Source organism: Festucalex cinctus, chromosome 3 (genome assembly GCF_051991245.1).
Source record: "Festucalex cinctus isolate MCC-2025b chromosome 3, RoL_Fcin_1.0, whole genome shotgun sequence".
NCBI classification, from domain to species: Eukaryota; Metazoa; Chordata; class Actinopteri; order Syngnathiformes; family Syngnathidae; genus Festucalex; species Festucalex cinctus.
Genome location: NC_135413.1, coordinates 29,363,146 through 29,382,838, shown reverse-complemented (window position 1 = coordinate 29,382,838; position 19,693 = coordinate 29,363,146). Strand labels below are relative to the sequence as shown.

Genomic DNA, 19,693 nt, shown 5'->3' with positions numbered 1-19,693 from the left:
GTTTGTGCTCATGTTACACAATGTTGGGTGGGAGTGGAGCTTGGCCTATGCTTTTTTTTTTCTTTTTTTTTTTTAAAGGGGAAAGCTCAGTATTTATATTTACTTTTGTCCCTTCCTTCCTCTTGTTCTTGGGTGGGTGGATGTTGGACGCCAAAAGCATATTTTGTCTTAGAAGAGCTAGCTTCATGCTAACCCACAAAACAAACAGAATTACACATTGCGTATTTAACCAAACGCACATTTTGTCTTACAAACTTCAGCTAGCTTCATGCTAACGCACAAAACAAAGAGATTTACACATTGAGTATTTAAGCAAAAGCACATTTTGTCAACAAGAGTCAGCTAGCTACATGCTAACACACAAAACAATGAGAATTACACATTGAGTATTTAACGAAAAGCACATTTTGTCTTAGGGGAGTCGGCTACCTCCATGCTAACCCACAAAACAACAAAAAAACATTGAGTACTTAACCAAAAGTACATTTTGTCTGACAAGAGTCTGCTAGCTTCATGCTAACCCACAAAACAAAGAGATTACACAAAGTGTATTTAACCAAAGCACATCAACTTCGTTTTACAAACGTCCGCTAGCTTCATGCTAACTCAAAATGCTCTAGACTGGCTAATGAAACTAGCATTGATTTTTGCGGTCGTAATAAATATTTAAACAACTTATGATTGAGCTCATGTGGTAGCAAATTGAGTGCACATGCATATGCTGTTTATCCTTTGCAAAAAAAAAAAAAAGAGCAGTATGATGTTTCATCATTAAATACATGTTGCTACAATACTATAAAATTTCCATTCATTTCAATAGGAAGAGAGAATTTGAGATTCAAATGTGACGAGCGACTGTATCAAACGAAGTCAAGGTACGTATATATTTACATGTAGCTACGTGTATATATTTACTATAAATATATTGTAGTATATTAAAATCACGAGTAAGAAAGATTTGAAGCGTGTCGACAATATGACGATATACCAGCAGGATGTGTTCAAATATTTCCCGACGGTGTCGTTCAAACGTTTGAGACTGACGCTCCGAGCTTAGCGTCACTCACTTCCTCTCAACTTAATTGAACTTGGCTCCTTCCCAGTCGCCCGCTGTTGCCGTTTGAGCACCTTCGCATGATCCGAACCGCTTCGCGGGCACCATTCTAATGGGGTTGCCCTACACCTGGTGCTGCGTCGCATGCGTACCTGTCCGCCCGCTTATTGGATCAAATCAGATCTATTCTTATAAGCTGCGGTAGTTTGTTTGTGTGTGCGTGAGGTTAAATGCAGTTCAACTTGCAATCTCGTTAGTCAGATGGGATCAGGCTGTCAGGAGCGTAGCCCCACAAAAAAAAAAAATGCAATAGGATCACATTTTGACCGAATTTGGTTCTTTTTGAACCAATCAAAATATCCCACAATTTCTTGTCCTTGTTTATTTCTCATGGCGAGTGTCAGAATTCCGGTAGGAGTGATGTCACTATCGAATATTTTTTTTTAAATCGATTAATTCATCGATTTATTCAATCGATTAATTGGGCTATTTTAATTTTCCATTGAAGGGTATTACAAAAGCATTTTTTTTCCATGATTGCTGTTTATTAACCAGTGATTCTCAACAGAGGTTGATGATACTTCTCTCTATTTGGTGCTGTCATTATCGAATATTTTTATAATCAGTTGTTTGATTATTCAGTCAATTGACTAATCGGATTCATTTGGATTTTACATTAAAGTGTATTACTAAAGCATTTTTTTCCCCCCAGATTACAGTTTATTAATTGGTGGTTATTTCGTATTTTGTATTCGTATAGTGATTTTAATAATAATAATAATAATGATAATAATAATAATAATAATAATGTGGTGGATGGGTGGCATTTGGTCATTTGCAAATGTCTTATTTTAATTAAACACCAAAGATAACCAGTCTTCTTTCATGAAAGACTACAGAAATTATTGAATAATTATTGTTGATATACTGAAATCAAAGCATTTGGACAATTAAAAAAAAAAATGGCTCCAAACAATTTCTTGATTATTAAAATTAGGGCTTTACAATACTGGAAAATCATGCAATATAGTTGCTGAATATAGCGATATCGATATTATTACCTGAAGAAATTACATTTTTATTATCTAATGAAAGAATTACACTTTTTCGATATATTGTGCAGCCCTAATTTTTTTTTTTTTTTTTTTTAAGATCTCAGAATTGTTCATTCGGTAGTCTTACCGATTCAACGTCTTATCATCATTGCTCTTTTTTTTTCTTTTTTTTTTTGTGTGTATGTGTGCGTGTGTGCGTTTGCGTGCGCGTGCGTGTGCGTGCAAATACGTATAAATTTATACTCATTAATTCACCTAAAACCTTATTAATATCCCAGTACCCTTCGCCTTAACCAGGTACTTCAGAATCTTGCCAGAGTCGTGAGGTTCAAATGGTCAGGAGACCAGAGAAAAGGTCAGAAAAAATAAAGAGAAAAGAAAGATAAATCAAAGTGAAATCCAGCACCGACCAAACACTTCCTGCCTTCCCCATGGTTACAAAATCAAAGTCTTACGCCAACCCCGGAAGCCTCTAAATTCCAACAAATTAGCGAGATCTCAAGAGACCAGAGGAAAGACTAAAGAGAGGAAGGAGGGAAGGATCGATGAGGCAGAGTGAGATCCATAGAAGCCAGTGCAGCCCTAATTAAAATAATCGATTATCCATCCATTTTTTTTTTTCAACCGCTTACTCCTCACAAGGGTCGCGTGGGGTGTGCTGGAGCCTATCCCGGCCGGCTTCGGTCAGTTGAGCGGGGTACACCCTGAACCGATTGCCAGCCAATCGCAGTGATAATCGATTTTAATTGATTTCATTTTGACAGCTCTACCATCCGTTTGCCGATTTGATGGAGCGCGTACGTTTTCTCCCCACGCAGCCATCCGCTTTGGCCGGATGCCGCAGTCGGAGAAGCTGAAGCTGAAGGCGGAGCTTGTGACGGGCGAGCGCGAGGCGGACGACCCCCAGCTGGCCGACCGGAAGACGCTGGCTCGGCAGATTTACGAGGCCTACCTCAAGAACTTCAACATGAACAAGGCCAAGGCCCGCACCATCCTCACGGGGAAGACCAGCACCCCGGTAGGTTCGGCCATTTTGAATATATATCGTTCCTCCCCAACGGAGCGATTTCACGCCGCTTCTTAGCACATTTTCAACTTTGCGCTCGGAACGCGTGTCTCAATCGCTGGCGGCCTGTCGCGGCGCAGATGATGTGCAGCCACTCGAGTGCGAGGGGATGCCAGAGGAGGCCGTAAATAGAGGCCAGGCCGTTATTTTGGTCTCCATCCCCTGCACTCTTTTAAATCGCGTCCCAAACGTTTCTCCCCCCCCGCATCGTCTTCACACGTGGTCCCCTTCACGCGCGCAAATGAACTCAGAGCCGTTAGTCAGCGTTTTTTCACGCATTTTGCACCCACTGACCCCCCCAAAAGTGAGGAGACCACCTGATAAATCAAATGAAAAGCAAGAGCCTTGTAATTTATACGCATCACTTTAAAAAAAAAATAATAATAATTTATTCAAAGATTAATGTCCCCCCATTCGACATTCTATCGTCAACAGATTTCTATTTCCTAAAATAACTTTGGCCACAACTCACGTACTGTCGTGATCATCATATTCAGTTTCATACTTTTTCTCCCGTTCAACATGTCGAAAAGAAAAACTTAACGGAGATTAGGACGAAGAAATAAAAATGCTGCAATAGTCGTCTAAGTCCAAGCATGTATCGATATTTCATGAAAGACGATAAATAGTATCATTTTGGAAATAAGAGTTGGCAAAATGTTGTGCTGGTGAATCAGGAAAAGTGCTGAGCCAAAATTTTGAATTGTTTTTTTTTTTTTTTGAGTACACTCACTCACACATCCAAACATGGTCTCCCGGGTGGGGAAGCAAACCCACGCCGCCTACATTGAAGGCAAGCAACAGTAACCACTCCGCCACCCAGAGTCCGTTCAAATTGGAACTGAACCTTAATTTAGACTAGTCTTCGTTGGAAAAATGTGCATTTTCTTGAGTAATTTCTGCACATTAACTCATTCACTCGCAGCCATTTTCACATTTCGCAATCCCGTTCGCTGCCGGCTGTTTGACTGGATTTTGACTGATTTTGCAAGGCCCACAGAATATTGTGTTCTATTGCTATAAAAGCATGGAACCTTTCAAAAGAAAGATTAAAGTCACTTCTTTCATCAGGAAAAAAAAGTATGTTTCTATCTGTTTCCGTTTTGCAGCAATTAGCATTAGAAGAGAGCTAAGTTTCATCAGTTTTCACAAATCTATTCAAAATTGTAAGTAATTTAGCTTTTTTTTCTAGCTGGCCCTGGTTGATCTCCTTTGCTCTGCTGCCACCTGCTGGCCGTTTGTGTAATAAGTACCATTTCTGCAACCGTTCTTTGTAGCTGAGAGGCTGCAGCAAAGCCTTCTGTATGCTCTAGCATTAAAAAAAATAAAATAAAAAGACAAAATATTAACTTTTTATTGCTATAATGGGTTAAATAAGTGAAGTATCCCTTTAATATTTTGTCTCTAATTAATGTGGTAACTTCATTATTTTTCATGTACAATTAATTAATACCTGTAAAAGGTATTTTTTTTTCTACTTCCTGTCGACTGATGATGACATCACTTGTACTGAGGACGTAGGTCATCGTGACCAATCATGGCTCAGTTTACTGACCAAACCCAGAAAACAGGTGAGCCACGATTGGCCGTTACTGGTGATGTCATCATTAGTCGACAGCAAGTAGAAAAATGACTTTTTAAAGGTATTAATTGTGCATGAAGTTATCAAATTTTTGACTGCTGCAAATTGTTCAATGAGTCAAGTAACTTTCTTTCCCCCCCAATGCGTGCGTGGTCCTTTTTTGGGGCAGCCTTTGGTGATCCACGACATGGACACGCTGCAGCTGGCCGAGCAGACGCTGGTGGCCAAGATGGTGGGCTCGGCGGGGGTCCTGAAGGACCGCGAGGCGGAAGTGCGCCTCTTCCACTGCTGCCAGTGCACGTCGGTGGAAACGGTGACGGAGCTGACGGAGTTCGCCAAGTCGGTCCCGGGCTTCTCGGGCCTGGACCTGAACGACCAGGTGACGCTGCTCAAGTACGGCGTCTACGAGGCGCTCTTCGCCATGCTGGCGTCGTGCATGAACAAGGACGGGCTGCTGGTGGCGTACGGCTCGGGCTTCATCACGCGCGAGTTCCTCAAGAGCCTGCGGCGGCCCTTCAGCGACATGATGGAGCCCAAGTTCCAGTTCGCCGCCAAGTTCAACGCGCTGGAGCTGGACGACAGCGACCTGGCGCTCTTCGTGGCCGCCATCATCTGCTGCGGAGGTGAGCGACACCGCGGAAAAAAAAAAAAAAAAAGCAGATATAATCCTTTTTTTTTTAATTTTTTTTAAAATATTTTTTCTCTGAAAATGACACCTCTTTTCTCTCCTCGAATATATTTTTTTTCTTACCAAGATTTTGACAGGGCTCAGGAAAATTAGCTTTGTTTTTCTTTTTTTAATTTGATTAATAATTGTTACAATTCGGTGGGTTTTTTTTTTTTAAGACAAAATGAAAACTGAACTCTTGTTAGATTTTTCACTTTTTCTTGTAAAATGCAACTTTTTCTTCCAAAAAAAACCCCACAATATTTTTTATGAAAATTTTGACATTTTTTTCCCTATAAAGAGCTTTTACTATTTAAAATTATATTTTCTCTTGGAAAATTTATTTCTCATAATATTGAGACTTTTAAGCAAATCTAGTTTTTTTTTATTTGACTTTTTTCAAAATTTATAATGTTTATAAATTCAAACTTGCAACTATAACCCTTTTCTCAAAATGCTTTGTGTCTCAGAAAAGTACAAATTTACTTTTGAGAATTCATTTTCTATTTTTTATTTTTATTTTTAATCCTAATTTTTTTTAAGACAAAATGAAAACTTAACTATTGTTAGATTACACTTTTTCTTGTAAAATTGCAACTTTTTCTTCCGAAAAAACACATTTTTGATGAAAACTGTAACATTTTTCACTATAAAATCACAACTTTTAATATTTAAAATTACATAATTTCCTGGAAAATTAATTTCTCATAATATTGAGACTTAAAGCAAATTTCTTTTTTTATTTGACTTTTTTCGAAAATCATAATGTATATAAAATCAAACTTTTTTTTTTTTTCTCCGAAAATTGCAACTTTAATCCTTTTCTCAAAATGTTTACGCGTGTCACAGAAAAATACAAATTTACTTTTAAGAATTAATTTTCTATTTTTATTTATTTATTTATTTATTTATTCCTAAACCATCTCAGGAAGCTGATATTTTAAAACTGACACCAAAGTGCCTTTGCGCTCGCATTGCGAACGTCACGTCACGTCACTCACCTGGTCATGTGACATTTGCAATGCGAGCCCGAAGGCACTTTGATGTCAGTTTTCTTTTTTTTCTTCATACAATAATGTGTTTTGACTTTAAGTTTCTTTTCAAATTGAAACTCTTTTCTCCTAAAATGACAAACTTTTGCAATCAATTTTCTCATAAAATCAAGACAGTTTTAGTCCAATTTTGACTAAGATGAAATTATGGCATCCCCACCCCCAAAAAATGACAACTTTGTGATTCTATTCAGCAAATCCTGGTATTTTTATTTTTCATTTTTTTCTCAGTCGTGCACTTCTTTTCCCCACGTAGACCGACCGGGCCTGGTGAACGTGAGCCACATCGAGCTGATGCAGGAGAGCATCGTGCAAGTGCTGCAGCTCCACCTGCTGGCCAACCACCCGGACGACGCCTTCCTCTTCCCCAAGCTCCTGCAGAAGCTGGCCGACCTGCGGCAGCTGGTCACGGAGCACGCGCAGCTGGTGCAGGAGATCAAGAAGACGGAGGACACGTCGCTGCACCCGCTCCTGCAGGAGATCTACAGAGACATGTACTGAGCAGCCAACCGTACTTTTTGTTGTTGTCGTTTTCTAACATAAGCTCCAGGACGCTCGGTCCGCTCTCGTCATGCAGCCAGGGCTAGCTTTAGCTTCCGGTAGCTAATATTCGGCCTTGTTTTCCACCAAGCGGGCGCACTTTCAGTTCGGTACGCTGACGGAGGAGTTGTACTTCATTCCGCTAGGCCGGTTCTGAACCCGGTTGAGCCTGTCGGGCCACCGGCTGATGCAAACGTCGGATGCAAAACAGCCAAACTTATTTTTTCCAATTTTCCTTCTTTTACCACCCTTGTCCTACCCCCACCATTTGCTGCTGGTTGGTACATTCCCTTTTGCAAAAGTTATAAATACCTTTTACCACCTTTCGGCAATTTTCGTCAGTTTTTTTTTTCTACTTTGTCATAAAAAAAAAATTAAAAAAAATCCCATATTATTTAAAATGTTTTTTCTCGAACTTTATTCTTCCAATTATAACTCCTTTTACATTGTAATTCTTGACAAAAAATTAGCTCAAAATTACTAGATTTTCTGCCAACATTCATATTTTTTTTCACTTTAAAATTATGAATTTTTTATCATCTTCTGATATCCAAAAAAATGTGAGGATTATTTTCCCAAAACTATTTATTGTTTCCCACTAAATTATTGTTGTTTTTGTCTTTAAAATTTATAAAATTGTGACTTTTTTTTGCCCCCTACGTGATTTTTTTTTTACTAAATTCATTGTTGTAAAATTAAGGTGGGCAGGTGACAACATTTTTGAGATATTTTAATCAGTTGAAATATAATGTTGTCATTAACACATTATTGTTTGTGCTGTAATCATCCAAAATTTTCATTTTTTCTCTCCACACTTAAATTGTATCCCAACATTCTGATTTTTTTTTCCCACTTAAAATTATGAATTTCTTACCATTTACCATCTACCCCCCAAAAAAAGAGGATTATTTTCCTAAAATTATTTATTTTTTCCACTGAATTATTTTATTCTCATAAATTATTTTAAGTCTTAAAAAATTATAAAATTGTGACTTTTTTTTCTCTCTACGCTTAGATTTGATCCCACTTAAATTGTATCCCAACATTCTGATTTTTTTTTTTCACTTAAAACTATGAATTTATTATCATCTACTGGTATTTCCCCCCTCAAAGAAATGTGAGGATTATTTTCACAAAATTATTTATTTTTTCCACTAAATTATTTTATTCTCTTAAATTGTTTTTGCCTTTAAAATTTATAAAAATGTGCCTTTTTTATTTTATTTTATTTTTTTATTTTTTTTGCCACCACATGATTTATCATTGGGGCACTTTATTGAGACCTTTGTGACAACATTGTTTATTCTTCTAAAATTAACTTTTTTTTTCTCCTAAATTTTTTACTTTATGCACCTTTCTCCTAGCTGAGTACTTTATTTTTATTTATATGTTTTTTGTACTTTATTTGACTTTGTCATAGTCTCAACGGTGAATCATGAGTGGAAGTAGACAAAAGTCACATGCTAAGAAGAACCAACAACAACGACGAGCCGACGCCCTCATGTGACGTCTCGCGTTTGTTTACATCGTGGCCTTCCTCTGCCGGCTCGTGTTGATGATGTCATCAGGATAACAACGTATGGAACGAAAGTGCACTTTCTTGGTGGGAACGTGGCTTTTGAGGCCTGATGATCAACCTGGGGGGGGGGGGGGCAGGTTGGTGTTTGACCGGTGGCGTGCTGCACTCCACTGTGGCGCTTTGAAAAACTCTTGAAACACCCGAAAAATGAGGAAGAGTGAAGTGTCACTCCAGCAGAATGTAGATTTTTATACATATACGAAACACATACGAGTGATCTAAAGCCATAAAACTTTTGCAGTTTAAGTGGGCGTCCGTGACGGCGGCCACGTGAGCAGCAAAAGGCAAACTTGCACGTGACGTCTTGTTTTCATGTACGCATGAAATATTTCCTTCTCTGTGTGTGCACTGTGGATATCAAAAGTCTACGCACCCCTGTTTAAATGTCAGGTTTTTCTTATTAATAAAAAAATAATAATATACAACTCAAAATTTGTCTTCTTGGGAGAGAAATGGTAATAAAGGGGTTGCACAAGTGTGCACACCCTCTTAAAATTAGGATGTGGCTGTGGTCAGAATAAACCAATCACAAACGCATGTTATTCATTTGCTCCCAAGAACGTGCAAATATGTTCTATTTTAAAAGTATTAAGTGTCCCAAAGACGTCTTTTTTTTTTTTTTTTTTTTTTTAATGCTAGAACATATAGAAGAAGGCTTTGATGCGACCTCTCAACTGTAGAGAACTGGCGAAAAAAAAAATGGTAGCTATTACAAAAATGGCCAGCAGGTAGCAGTAGAGTATAAGAGACCAACCAGGGCCATGATGAAAACAAGCTGTTTCCCCACAATTCTAAGCAGATTTATGAATAATAATGAAACTGAGTTATAGTCTAATGCTAATTTCTGCAAAACGGAAACCGATAGAAATATTTTATTTATTTATTTATTTTTTGGTAGGTTTCATGTTTTTATAGCAATAGAACACAATATTCTGTGGACCTTACAAAATCAGTAAAAAAACAAACAAACAAAAAACAGTAACGGCCACCATTTTTTTTTTTTTTTTTTTTTTTTATAAACAAGAACTTGGTATCTGAACGGGGTGTGTAGAGACTTTTTATAGCCACTCAAAGTACGACTAACCTCACATTATATCCATCTGGATTTTTTTTTCTTCCTTTTTTTTCTTTTACATCTTAGTGTCGTGTCCGACCAGCTCAGTGCACACAAAGCGGGCCTGTGACTTTTAAAAGGGACACGCTCTTTTTTTTTTTTTTTTTTTTTTTTTTTTTCCTACTGGATTCTTCATCAAGCACATACTGGTGAAGTGCTTTTGCCATATCGTAGCTAAACAGTTCAAACCAAGCACAACTGCAATAGTTCTCACTCGTTTTGTTGGTTTAATTTAGTCAAAAGTCAGCCAAATAAATCTCTCTTCTGGTCCTGCTAACATATATGCGTTGGGGTTAACATTCAGGGCTCTTTTCTACCATACTTTTTGATAATAAGGTGACAGATCAGCCTAATCTGGTGGAAGACTTTCAAAAGCAATTCAAAGCTAATTTGATGTCATCCGACACTTCATGTCAAGTGGATTATGTTTTTTTTGTGTTCTTGCAGTTTGGAGTATTTAGGGTCACATTGAAAACGAGGGAAATTAATTGTGAAATTATTATTTGAGTAATTAGCCATAAAATATTTTTTTTCTCAATGACATCCTTCTTCTCAAATGCACAAATTTATTCTCCTCAAATATATATTTTTATTGTCTTAAAATTGTGACTTTACTCATGAAATTTAGTGACAACTTCATTTTGTCATTCTATGGTTTTATTTCTTGTAGTAATGTTTCTTTTCAATGTGGCCCTCATACTGTATTCATTTTGTCAATTCAGAGAATATCGAAAAGACTTCAAAAATATCCATGCAATTTAATCAAGAAAAAAAAAATCCAGTTCAGTTGAACTGTTGTACTAATACGATTTTTGTGTTGGGAATCAGTTGGCTGACTTTGCCATGTTGACGCTTCAAGTGTATAAGAAGGTGCAAATGATAATCCACTTTGGTCCTTTTGTGTGTGGCAAATATTTTTCATTTCGAAACAAATTGTACAGCAATTATAATAACGTACTGTATGCGTTGTTGCTTTAGCTGCCAGCTAATTGTGTTGATCGTATTTTTATACCACCGCGTGTATGTGCCGTATGTATGACCCATTCTGATTGTTTGAACTCAAAATGAATAGCAGCAAAAAAAAATATGGCTCATTTGAATATTCATAGATTCCCATTAGGGACATTCCAATGTGTTCGTTGCCGTTTTTTTTTTGTTTTTTTGTTTTTTTAATAATGATTGGTAGCCACCAAAGCTGCAACCATTTTCTTTTTACCTTGTCCCGGTATATTTCATACAAGAACTTACCGGATGTGTTTTTTTGTTTGTTTTTTTTTTATTTGTGCCCATCAGTAATGATCATTGGAGCATCTCTACTTTCATATCATATTCTCAGGTAACATAAGGATAATCGGAATGATAAAGGATAATATAAGCATTTATGACGTCACTATCAGTGATGATCATAACGCCGTTTAACATATAACTTAAGTGCAGTCGTGAAAATGCAGTATGTGTTGTTTCATCACAACTTTGTAGGATTTCATACAAAAAACAACAGTACACTTAGCATAAAACATTTTTTATACACAATTATCGCAAATTATGTTTGTGTAAAGATTTGTTGATTTTCTGCATTGTCAGCTTTACAGATGCCACATGTGCTCTGCGGGCTACATCCAGTCCATAAACACTATTTGAGGAAATGGGGTCACTCATTTTCAAAGACTGTGCCTTACCATGTGTGCAAAATATATACATAATAGAGATTACAATTGTGTGCACACATTTGGGATTGCACATGTGGCTCAAAACTGGTCCTAGCAAACAGAAAATTATGTTCCTGCTTTAGATCATAAACATGTATAAGTGAACTCGCAGGAATAATGCAATGTGCACAAACTGGGCCCATTCTTAAGTAGGGAAGTTTTTTTGCGCTTATGTGTTGAAAGGGATTTTTTTCTCAAACGTTTCAAGGAAACACTGTGTTCCTTTGTTGAACTCAGGATACATTTAGACGTACTGTTCTTCATTTTCTAACTCTTCGATGTCATCACTTCTCTGCCTTATAGCGCACCAATAATACTGATTGACACAACCTTTTTTTTTTTTTTTTTTCTCCCCCTTTCCCCAACTCTGGCTAAATGCTACTATGGGTTGCAGTTGTGACAGGAATAAGCTGATATGATTGTTTTTGTTAGTCTGCTTTTATGGCGAAGGCAGAGACTCAACGAGGACGTGATGTCATTGTGTATTGTGGCGTGGTACAAGGAAGATACTGTAAAATGTGTATGAGGAATGTATAGCTAGTCATTTAAATGATACAATAAGCTGACATTGAATGGATTTAAATAAAAATAAAAAATAAACATTTGAAATGAACTTTTGTGCACTTTAATTTCATCTGACAACACATTTAGATCAACAATCACCTCATTAGTACAAATAATGAAAGTCCACTTTGCGCTTTCAATGACAATGCCAAGAAAAATAACACTGTACAGTATTGTACTTCATAAAAACAAACGTAATAGTTTGTGAGTGATAACACAATGTGCGTGCCACCGGGTGGCAGCATAACGCACGGTAATGTCGAAACAATCAGCCTCACAAAGAAGCATCTATATGTTTTTGTTTTTCACAGAGTCAAAGAATATATGTCTGGAAGTTTTGCTATGTATGTCCTGTCTACATATGTTGCTACAACTTGAAATATACGTTCTTTAAATAGACAGAGTTCGGATGCTAGCTTTGTTAGCCCAGCCAAGGTGTTTTTCATTTGTTGGCTTTAAGCTAGCTGACTTTTTTAACACAAAAGTTAATGTGATTTGGTTATACACAAGGAGTAATTCTTTATGTTTAGTTTTGCATTTTAAGTTGTGTAGGTGTTTCGGGAATGTGTGGGCAAATAATTGATCAGTTTTATGTGTGTTGGAGAGTATTTCAGTAGGAAGCGTGACAGTATAGTCTTATACGATGAGGTTTGGGCAGTTGCGTCCCCGCTGCACTAGAGGGCGCTCTCTAGCCAACACCATCTCATTGTCTCTATGGTCACAACCATGACTCCTCCTCCTTCTTCCGGTCTCGTGGTCAACATGGCGGCGTTCATAGCCCGAGTTTGCCGCTATGTTTTACGACACAGGTCTTGTGTTCTACAAACTACAAGATCTGCACTAAAGTGCAAATTTCACCGTTCTGCTTCCGTGTGTAACGGACTGCTACACGGTCTAAATAAACGCGGAATTGTCAAAGAATCTTTCCCGGATGACGCGGCGCACGACCGACTCCCCCGCCTGTTGCAGTCCGCCGCTCAGACGGTGTACTGCGGCTTTGACCCCACGGCCGACAGCCTCCACGTCGGCAACCTGCTCGCCCTCATCGGCCTGCTGCACTTCCGAAGCGCCGGCCACCATGCGGTCGCCGTCCTCGGCGGGGCCACGGCGCAAATCGGCGACCCGAGCGGGAAAACGAGCGAGCGGGAGCGGCTGTCGGCGGACGTCGTGGAGGCGAACACCCGCCGCATCCGCGACAGCATCCATCGGATCGTCGCCAACCACGAGCTGCACTTCCACGACGCCTCCAAGACGCTGGGGACGGTGACGGTGCTGAACAATCTGAGCTGGTACAAAGACTGGAACGTGGTCGGGTTCCTGTCGGAGGCCGGGAGACACTTTCGAATGGGGACCATGCTGAGCCGCCACAGCGTCCAGTCCAGGCTGCGGAGCTCGGAGGGAATGAGCCTGACCGAGTTCACCTACCAGGCGTTCCAGGCCTACGACTTCTACCATCTGAACCAAGTCTACGGCTGCAAGATCCAACTGGGGGGCACCGACCAGCTGGGCAACATCATGTCCGGCCACGACTTCATTCACAAGTACTATCGCAAAAAAATTTGAATATTATTTTAAACTCATTTGACAACATTAGCCTACTCTTAAATTAAACGGCACACAGATTATTTGATTAACGGGATACTTGACTCATTGAGCCATTTTCAGCAGTAAAAAAGTTAATATTTTGTCCAGAATTAATTTGATAACTTCATTATTTTTCATGTACAGTTAATACCTTTAAAAAGTATTTTTTCCACTTGCTGTCGACTGAATTGACGTCACCTGCGCTGAGGAAGTAGGTAAGGACCGATCATGACTCGCCTGTTTTCTGGGTTTGATCAGCAAAATGAGCCATGATTGGTCATTACCCGCGTCCTCAGCACAGGTGATGTCATCTTCGGTCGACGGCAAGTGGAAAATTAGTTTTTAAAGGTGTTAATTGTACATGATTGAAAAGTAATGAAGTTATCACATTCATTCTGGAATAAAATTAACTTTTTACTGCTGAAAATGGCTCAGTGAGTCAAGTATCGCTTTAATAAACACATTTTACCGTTTACTGTCGACTGAAGATGACATCACGCGTGCTCATGACCAATCATGTCTCAGTTTGCTAATGTCACATGACCAAGCCCTGAGCCATGATTGGTCGTTACTTGTTTCCAGAGTACCTGTGATGTCGTTTTCAGTCGACAGCAAGTGACAACGTGATTTTATGGATACATGAGTCAAGTATGCTTTTAATTTAAAATTACATATGTTAAATTTTTTTTTTTCCAGACCAATATTACTCAACGCTTCAGTCGTCACTTATAACAAGTATCGATACCTATGATACTTTTGATACATAAAAATTAAAGAAAAAAAACTGACAATTTGAAAGATCCAATACAGCATAAAATTGAAAAAAAAATGCACAAAATGAATGCCAATTTTCTATAATTTTTTTTCTATTTGTTCATAAAATGCGTATTTTTGTATAGAATATATAATAAAAATAAAATTTGAATCAATAAAATGAAAGTGAAGTCCTAATCAGAATATGTGGTTGAACAAAAACAGCCAGGAGGACGTTGCAAGCACCAAATACCTTCAACTAAGGCCCGATACGTTCCGTGGTATCTGTCCTCGCCGATCGCTACTTCCACTCGTCTCTCTCAACGGCAATCTGTCGTCTTTCATGAAAGAAGTGGTGATTTTGGAGATGTGAGATTTCCTCCCCGACAGCGTAAACGTGAAAACCTCTCGCTGGCTTCCCCCTCCAGAGCGAGCGGCGAGGAAGTGTACGGCCTCACGCTCCCGCTGGTCACCAGCTCGACGGGGGACAAGCTGGGCAAGACGGCGGGGAACGCCGTGTGGCTCAGCCGCGACCGGACGTCTCCCTTCGAGCTCTACCAGTTCTTCCTCCGGCAGGCTGACGCCAGCGTGGAAAGGTGCGTTTGAAGCTCCCGCAAAATCCCCCCCCAAAAAAACCTCCCAAGTTGCGCGTTTCCGACTGGTGTGTATCGCCTTCAAGGCACCTGAGGCTGTTCACCTTCCTGCCGCTGGCCGAGGTGGAGAGCCTGATGGAGCAGCAGAGAGCGGATCCTGGCAAACGGCTGGCGCATAAACGACTGGCAGCGGAGGTGACAAAGTTGGTACACGGGAAGGACGGCCTCGAGAGTGCCAAAAGGTGCCAATCCGATTGTCTTCATGTTTTTTCTTTAGTACAGTGTTCCCTCGTTTATTGCGGCCTCGTTGTTTTGCGGATTTTTTACAGTGTGCTTTTTTTTCTTATTTTTTTTCTTTTTTCTTTTTTTTGAAAAAGCATTCACAATAAACTAAGTCATACCAAAATGAAAAAACAAAACATAATAAATAAAAAAATATATATATACACTGTGCTGTATAACAAGTAAATTAAAAACATGTAATTTTAATGGGAAAAATTACTGTAAATTAAAAAAAAAATACATGAAAAAGCATTCATAATAAACTAAAAGTCATACCAAAATGAAAAAACAAAACATAATAAATAAAAAAATATATATATACACTGTGCTGTATAACAAGTAAATTAAAAACATGTAATTTTAATGGGAAAAATTACTGTAAATTAAAAAAAAAAATACATGAAAAAGCATTCATAATAAACTAAAAGTCATACCAAAATGAAAAAACAAAACATAATAAATAAAAAAATATATATATTAAGGGTGTCACGATTTCGATTTTTTATCGAAATCGATCGAAATTACGTCACGATTTCGAGCATCGAAATAGAAGAGAGGACACGCGATTCGATGCCCCCCCCCCCCGCGCCCGCCGCCACCGCCGCCTCCCAGGAAAGCAAATGAGACGCAGCCATTCAGCTACTAGCTAACGGCACTTGTTAGCTGACTTCTCCTGCAGTCATGATGGCAAGCGCGGACAGACACAGCAATGGTGCTTCAAGCCGCTCCCGCTTCTCTCGTCACCAGTTTGGAAACATTTTGCGTTCCCGGTGAGTTATGTCGACAACGTTCACGTTGTCGATAAAAAGACCACAGTTGCAAGATATGCTATGTGCGCGTACTGTACTCGGCCACGGTGTTACGCCCGGCTCGTCAAGGGGAAGGGAAGTAACACAATAACAGAAAATATAGAGTAGATAAACACGGGTCGACTTTAACATCTGAGTAGTTTTAATTGAAATTTCAGGCAGGGGTTTGACAAGGGAGTGAAAGTGGAAGGTGAACAAATAATAACCGCATTTGACAGAACTGACAGAACGGAGGAGAAACAACAATAACCAATAGGGGTATAATACACGGATACACAATAGCGTCGCGCTGGCACAGTCGTCCAATCGGAGTGTCGCGCTGGCACAGTCCTCCAATCAGAGTGTCGCGCTGGCGCATTCAAACTGAAGTACCATTATACGGGCACCAGCCGACACAAACACACACATACATACTAGGGGAGCGGAGCCGGCGGCGGGCCCGAGCCGACAGCCGCAACAACGGGAAACACGACAAACATGACGGGACATTTACGCAGGCATCACAAAGATTTAGATTTATCAAATTCAACTAGAAGTGGGAAAACAACGGTCCAACCAACTATTTCATCCTCATTTACAGTGAAACTTCCACACACTTCAGCTCGCGCGAAACGCCAGATCCATAGGTCTATTTATAGCAGCAGACCTGCAGCCTTGGAAAACGCTGGATTCAAACATTTAATTAGTGTACTTGAACCACGCTACAGTATGCCCAGCAACTGTAAATGTTGGGATATAGTTTGTTCAGGCTGTATTTGTTCCATGACTTTGGATACAATATATTTTTTGTTGTTGTTGCACATTGCACATTATTTTAAGAGGAACGCACAGCACACTGTTGTAACCAAAAACAGTCAATAGATGGCAGGCACCCACTGTGACTTTTTGTTTTTGTTTTTTTATTTTTTATTTTACACTTCAGTAAGAACAAGACGGTTAACTTTATATTGTAAATAAATTCTTTGAATTTGATCATTCCTGCCTAATGTCAATTATCATATATTACATAAATTTACACAAAAATAATATGGAAATTGCATCACCTATATGTAGCCGATCTTTTGAAATAAGATTTACTGTACAATGAATAGAACCAATGATCATAGACTAGCCTTAGCCTACAGAAGCATATGCCTCTGTGTTATAAAGTGGGGGAGCGGAAAAAAAAAAAAAAAAAAAATCGAAAAAAAAATCGAATCGTGACCCCAAAATCGAAATTTAAATCGAATCGTGGAGTTGGCGAATCGTGACACCCCTAATATATATATATACTGTGCTGTATAACAAGTAAATTAAAAACATGTAATTTTAATGGGAAAAATTACTGTAAATTAAAAAAAAAAAAAAAGATACATGAAAAAGCATTCATAATAAACTAAAAATCATACCAAAACAAAAAAAAACATATAATAAATAAAAATATATATACTGTGCTATATAACAAGTACATTAAAAACATAATTTTAATGAAAAAAATGACGAAATTAAAAAAAAATAATGATGAATTAAAAAAAACATTTAGAATAAACTAAAAAAATCATACCAAAACGAAAAAAAACAATACATGGAAAAAACGTACTATTGTATACTGTAATAAATAAAAAACAAATCAAAACAACATACTTTTAATGGAAAAAATGAATGTAAATGAAAAAAGGGACATATGTTACGAATGAAAAAGCATTTATAATAAAGTGAAAATCATTCCAAAACGACAAAAACGTGTATAATTAATGGGTCCATTATCACGGGTAGATTTCGGAACGTAACACCCGCGATAAACGAGGGAACGCGGTATTTTTATAACTTTGGATGCCAAATTATTATAACGCATCAGATACCACATGAGCAAATATTCATGCTTTATTCATCCAAATCGCTCATTTTGACCTACCGGTGATCGATGCTTGTTCTTGTAAAAGTTGCAACAACAAAAAAAAGTTGTTTTTGTGCAGATGCACCAACACGCTGTACCACAGCAGCACGCGGGCGCTGGAGGAGATGAGCGACTTGGAGCTGCAGGAGCTTTTCCGGGAGGCTCCCTTCCACGAGCTGCTGCTGGAGCCGGGGACCACCGTCGTCGACGCCTGCCGCAGGGTCAGCGCCATCCCCGAGGGCCCCAAAGGGTACGTGCACCTGCTTACTTAATACAACAAAAGAGAAACAGTTAAGCCCAACAAATGTGTGAGAAAGCAGCATTTGCACTTGAGCATCCACAGACGGATAACAAAGAACTCGTTTGAAACCTTCAAAGTCACCGTTCCAAGCGTATTAACAGTAACAAGTAGCGTAGGAATTCGCTTTTCATTTTGGACAGGTATCGGATGGTTTCGGAGGGAGCGGTGTGGCTCAACCACCAGCGGACGGACAACCCGGAGCAGGTGCTGATCCCCAAGATCCACATCCTGGCAAACGGACTCACGCTGCTCCGAGTGGGCAAGAGAAACTACCATATTATCAAATGGCTCAGTCTGTGAAAGGGTGTGCGGGCGAGGGACGTCACGATAGGATAAACGTCGCGATTGTGAACCTCGCATTACGGTAATTGTCACGATATTGTGGTGAGGTTGGTGATATTACAAAAAACAAACAAACAGCCTCATAATACAGTGACAAAGAAATAGCATGTCATTGTGGCGTGCTCGGTGGCGCAAAGTATCATGGTCTATGTAGTTCACAATGCTGTATTAGGCTGAAGCGAAGAGTAATGTGTTTTGTTTTGTTTTGTTTTGTTTTTGACCGAGATGTTGCAAATTAACCACCAGAGGGTGCTAGAACTGCACGAGTGGAATACAACCTGGCCTTTTGAAGAGATGTGCTGCTTTTAATATGGACTCGAAGACGATATTGTACAATTTTAATAGTGCGATATCGACGTTATCGTTACATCCCTACTTGTGTAGACGTGACTTCTTTTTTTATTACCTATAAATATTGTACAGAAATAATGTATATCTTTAAATATGATAATAAAAATGGTTTTATTACCTTTCGCCTGCTCCTTAAACTGCCACTAGAAGTGTTTGAGAGATGAACAGCAGGGGGCGGCATTGTCCTTAACACAGCAGGCTCTCACATGATGAGACGAGCTCATCCTGAAGAAAATGGCATTTTGTGGGGGGTGGGCTTGCATTGCTATTTAATTAAACTAAATGTATTTATTTTTAGATGCCTTAAAATATTTGTGAACAAAAATAATTTCAAGTTTAGCTGTACTAGTTTTTTTTTCTGCTTATTTATTTTTGGGGGTTCTTGAAGAAAATGGACAATAATTCCTGAACCGAGCTCAAGAAAATATCAACATCTCTACGATGTCATAGAGGAGCGATTGTAAAAGTGTGTAACGTGCACGTTACAGTGACTTCAAGTTGTTTTTCATCCAGAACAGTACATGTATGTGCAGTTCACTTGTCTTTCATGAGTACATTTGCAATGAAATCTTTTACAGTAGAACTGTTTTCCAACATTTTTCATGTACGTTTTATGTCTAATTTGTGCATTATGCAACAGTGTTCATCATCAAAGTGTGCACAATGTCACGGAGGCTTACTATCATTTTTAAAAAGGTACTTTTAGGATTATTTTGTGACGATGATCACAATGGTGGTACATTGTAAATAATGTGTGAAGGTATGTGGCCATCATCCTGGACATTGGGCTTATACATTTGACTTGTCATTTTTTTAAGGT

The 19,693-nt window shown here is 38.8% G+C and overlaps 2 protein-coding genes across 4 annotated transcripts in view; both read left to right on the top strand.

The window, feature by feature from the left end:
- pparab (peroxisome proliferator-activated receptor alpha b) overlaps positions 1 to 12,031 on the top strand; it is a 42,456-nt gene extending 30,425 nt beyond the window's left edge. For all 3 annotated transcript variants that reach the window (XM_077517428.1, XM_077517427.1, XM_077517429.1), the window contains 3 exons: positions 2,928 to 3,127; positions 4,927 to 5,380; positions 6,733 to 12,031. In XM_077517428.1, the coding sequence (XP_077373554.1) occupies positions 2,928 to 3,127; positions 4,927 to 5,380; positions 6,733 to 6,977 (899 nt within the window). In that variant the 3' untranslated portion in view covers positions 6,978 to 12,031. The remainder of the gene's footprint in view (positions 1 to 2,927; positions 3,128 to 4,926; positions 5,381 to 6,732) is intronic.
- Positions 12,032 to 12,518: 487 nt separating this feature from the next.
- On the top strand, positions 12,519 to 18,991 carry yars2 (tyrosyl-tRNA synthetase 2, mitochondrial). Its single transcript, XM_077517426.1, has 5 exons — positions 12,519 to 13,523; positions 14,748 to 14,915; positions 14,999 to 15,154; positions 17,959 to 18,129; positions 18,321 to 18,991. Exons 1-5 carry the CDS (start codon positions 12,697 to 12,699, stop codon positions 18,478 to 18,480), a joined length of 1,482 nt encoding a protein of 493 aa, XP_077373552.1. The 5' UTR covers positions 12,519 to 12,696; the 3' UTR covers positions 18,481 to 18,991.
- Positions 18,992 to 19,693: the final 702 nt, after the last annotated feature.

What these genes read in the sequence shown, in the direction of transcription:
- yars2 (XM_077517426.1), top strand. Translation starts at nt 12,697, where the DNA reads ATGGTCACAACCATGACTCCTCCTCCTTCTTCCGGTCTCGTGGTCAAC. An exon ending in GGCCTCGAGAGTGCCAAAAG is followed by an intron (nt 15,155 to 17,958) that starts GTGCCAATCCGA and finishes GTTTTTGTGCAG; the next exon opens with ATGCACCAACACGCTGTACC. An exon ending in ATCCCCGAGGGCCCCAAAGG is followed by an intron (nt 18,130 to 18,320) that starts GTACGTGCACCT and finishes CATTTTGGACAG; the next exon opens with GTATCGGATGGTTTCGGAGG.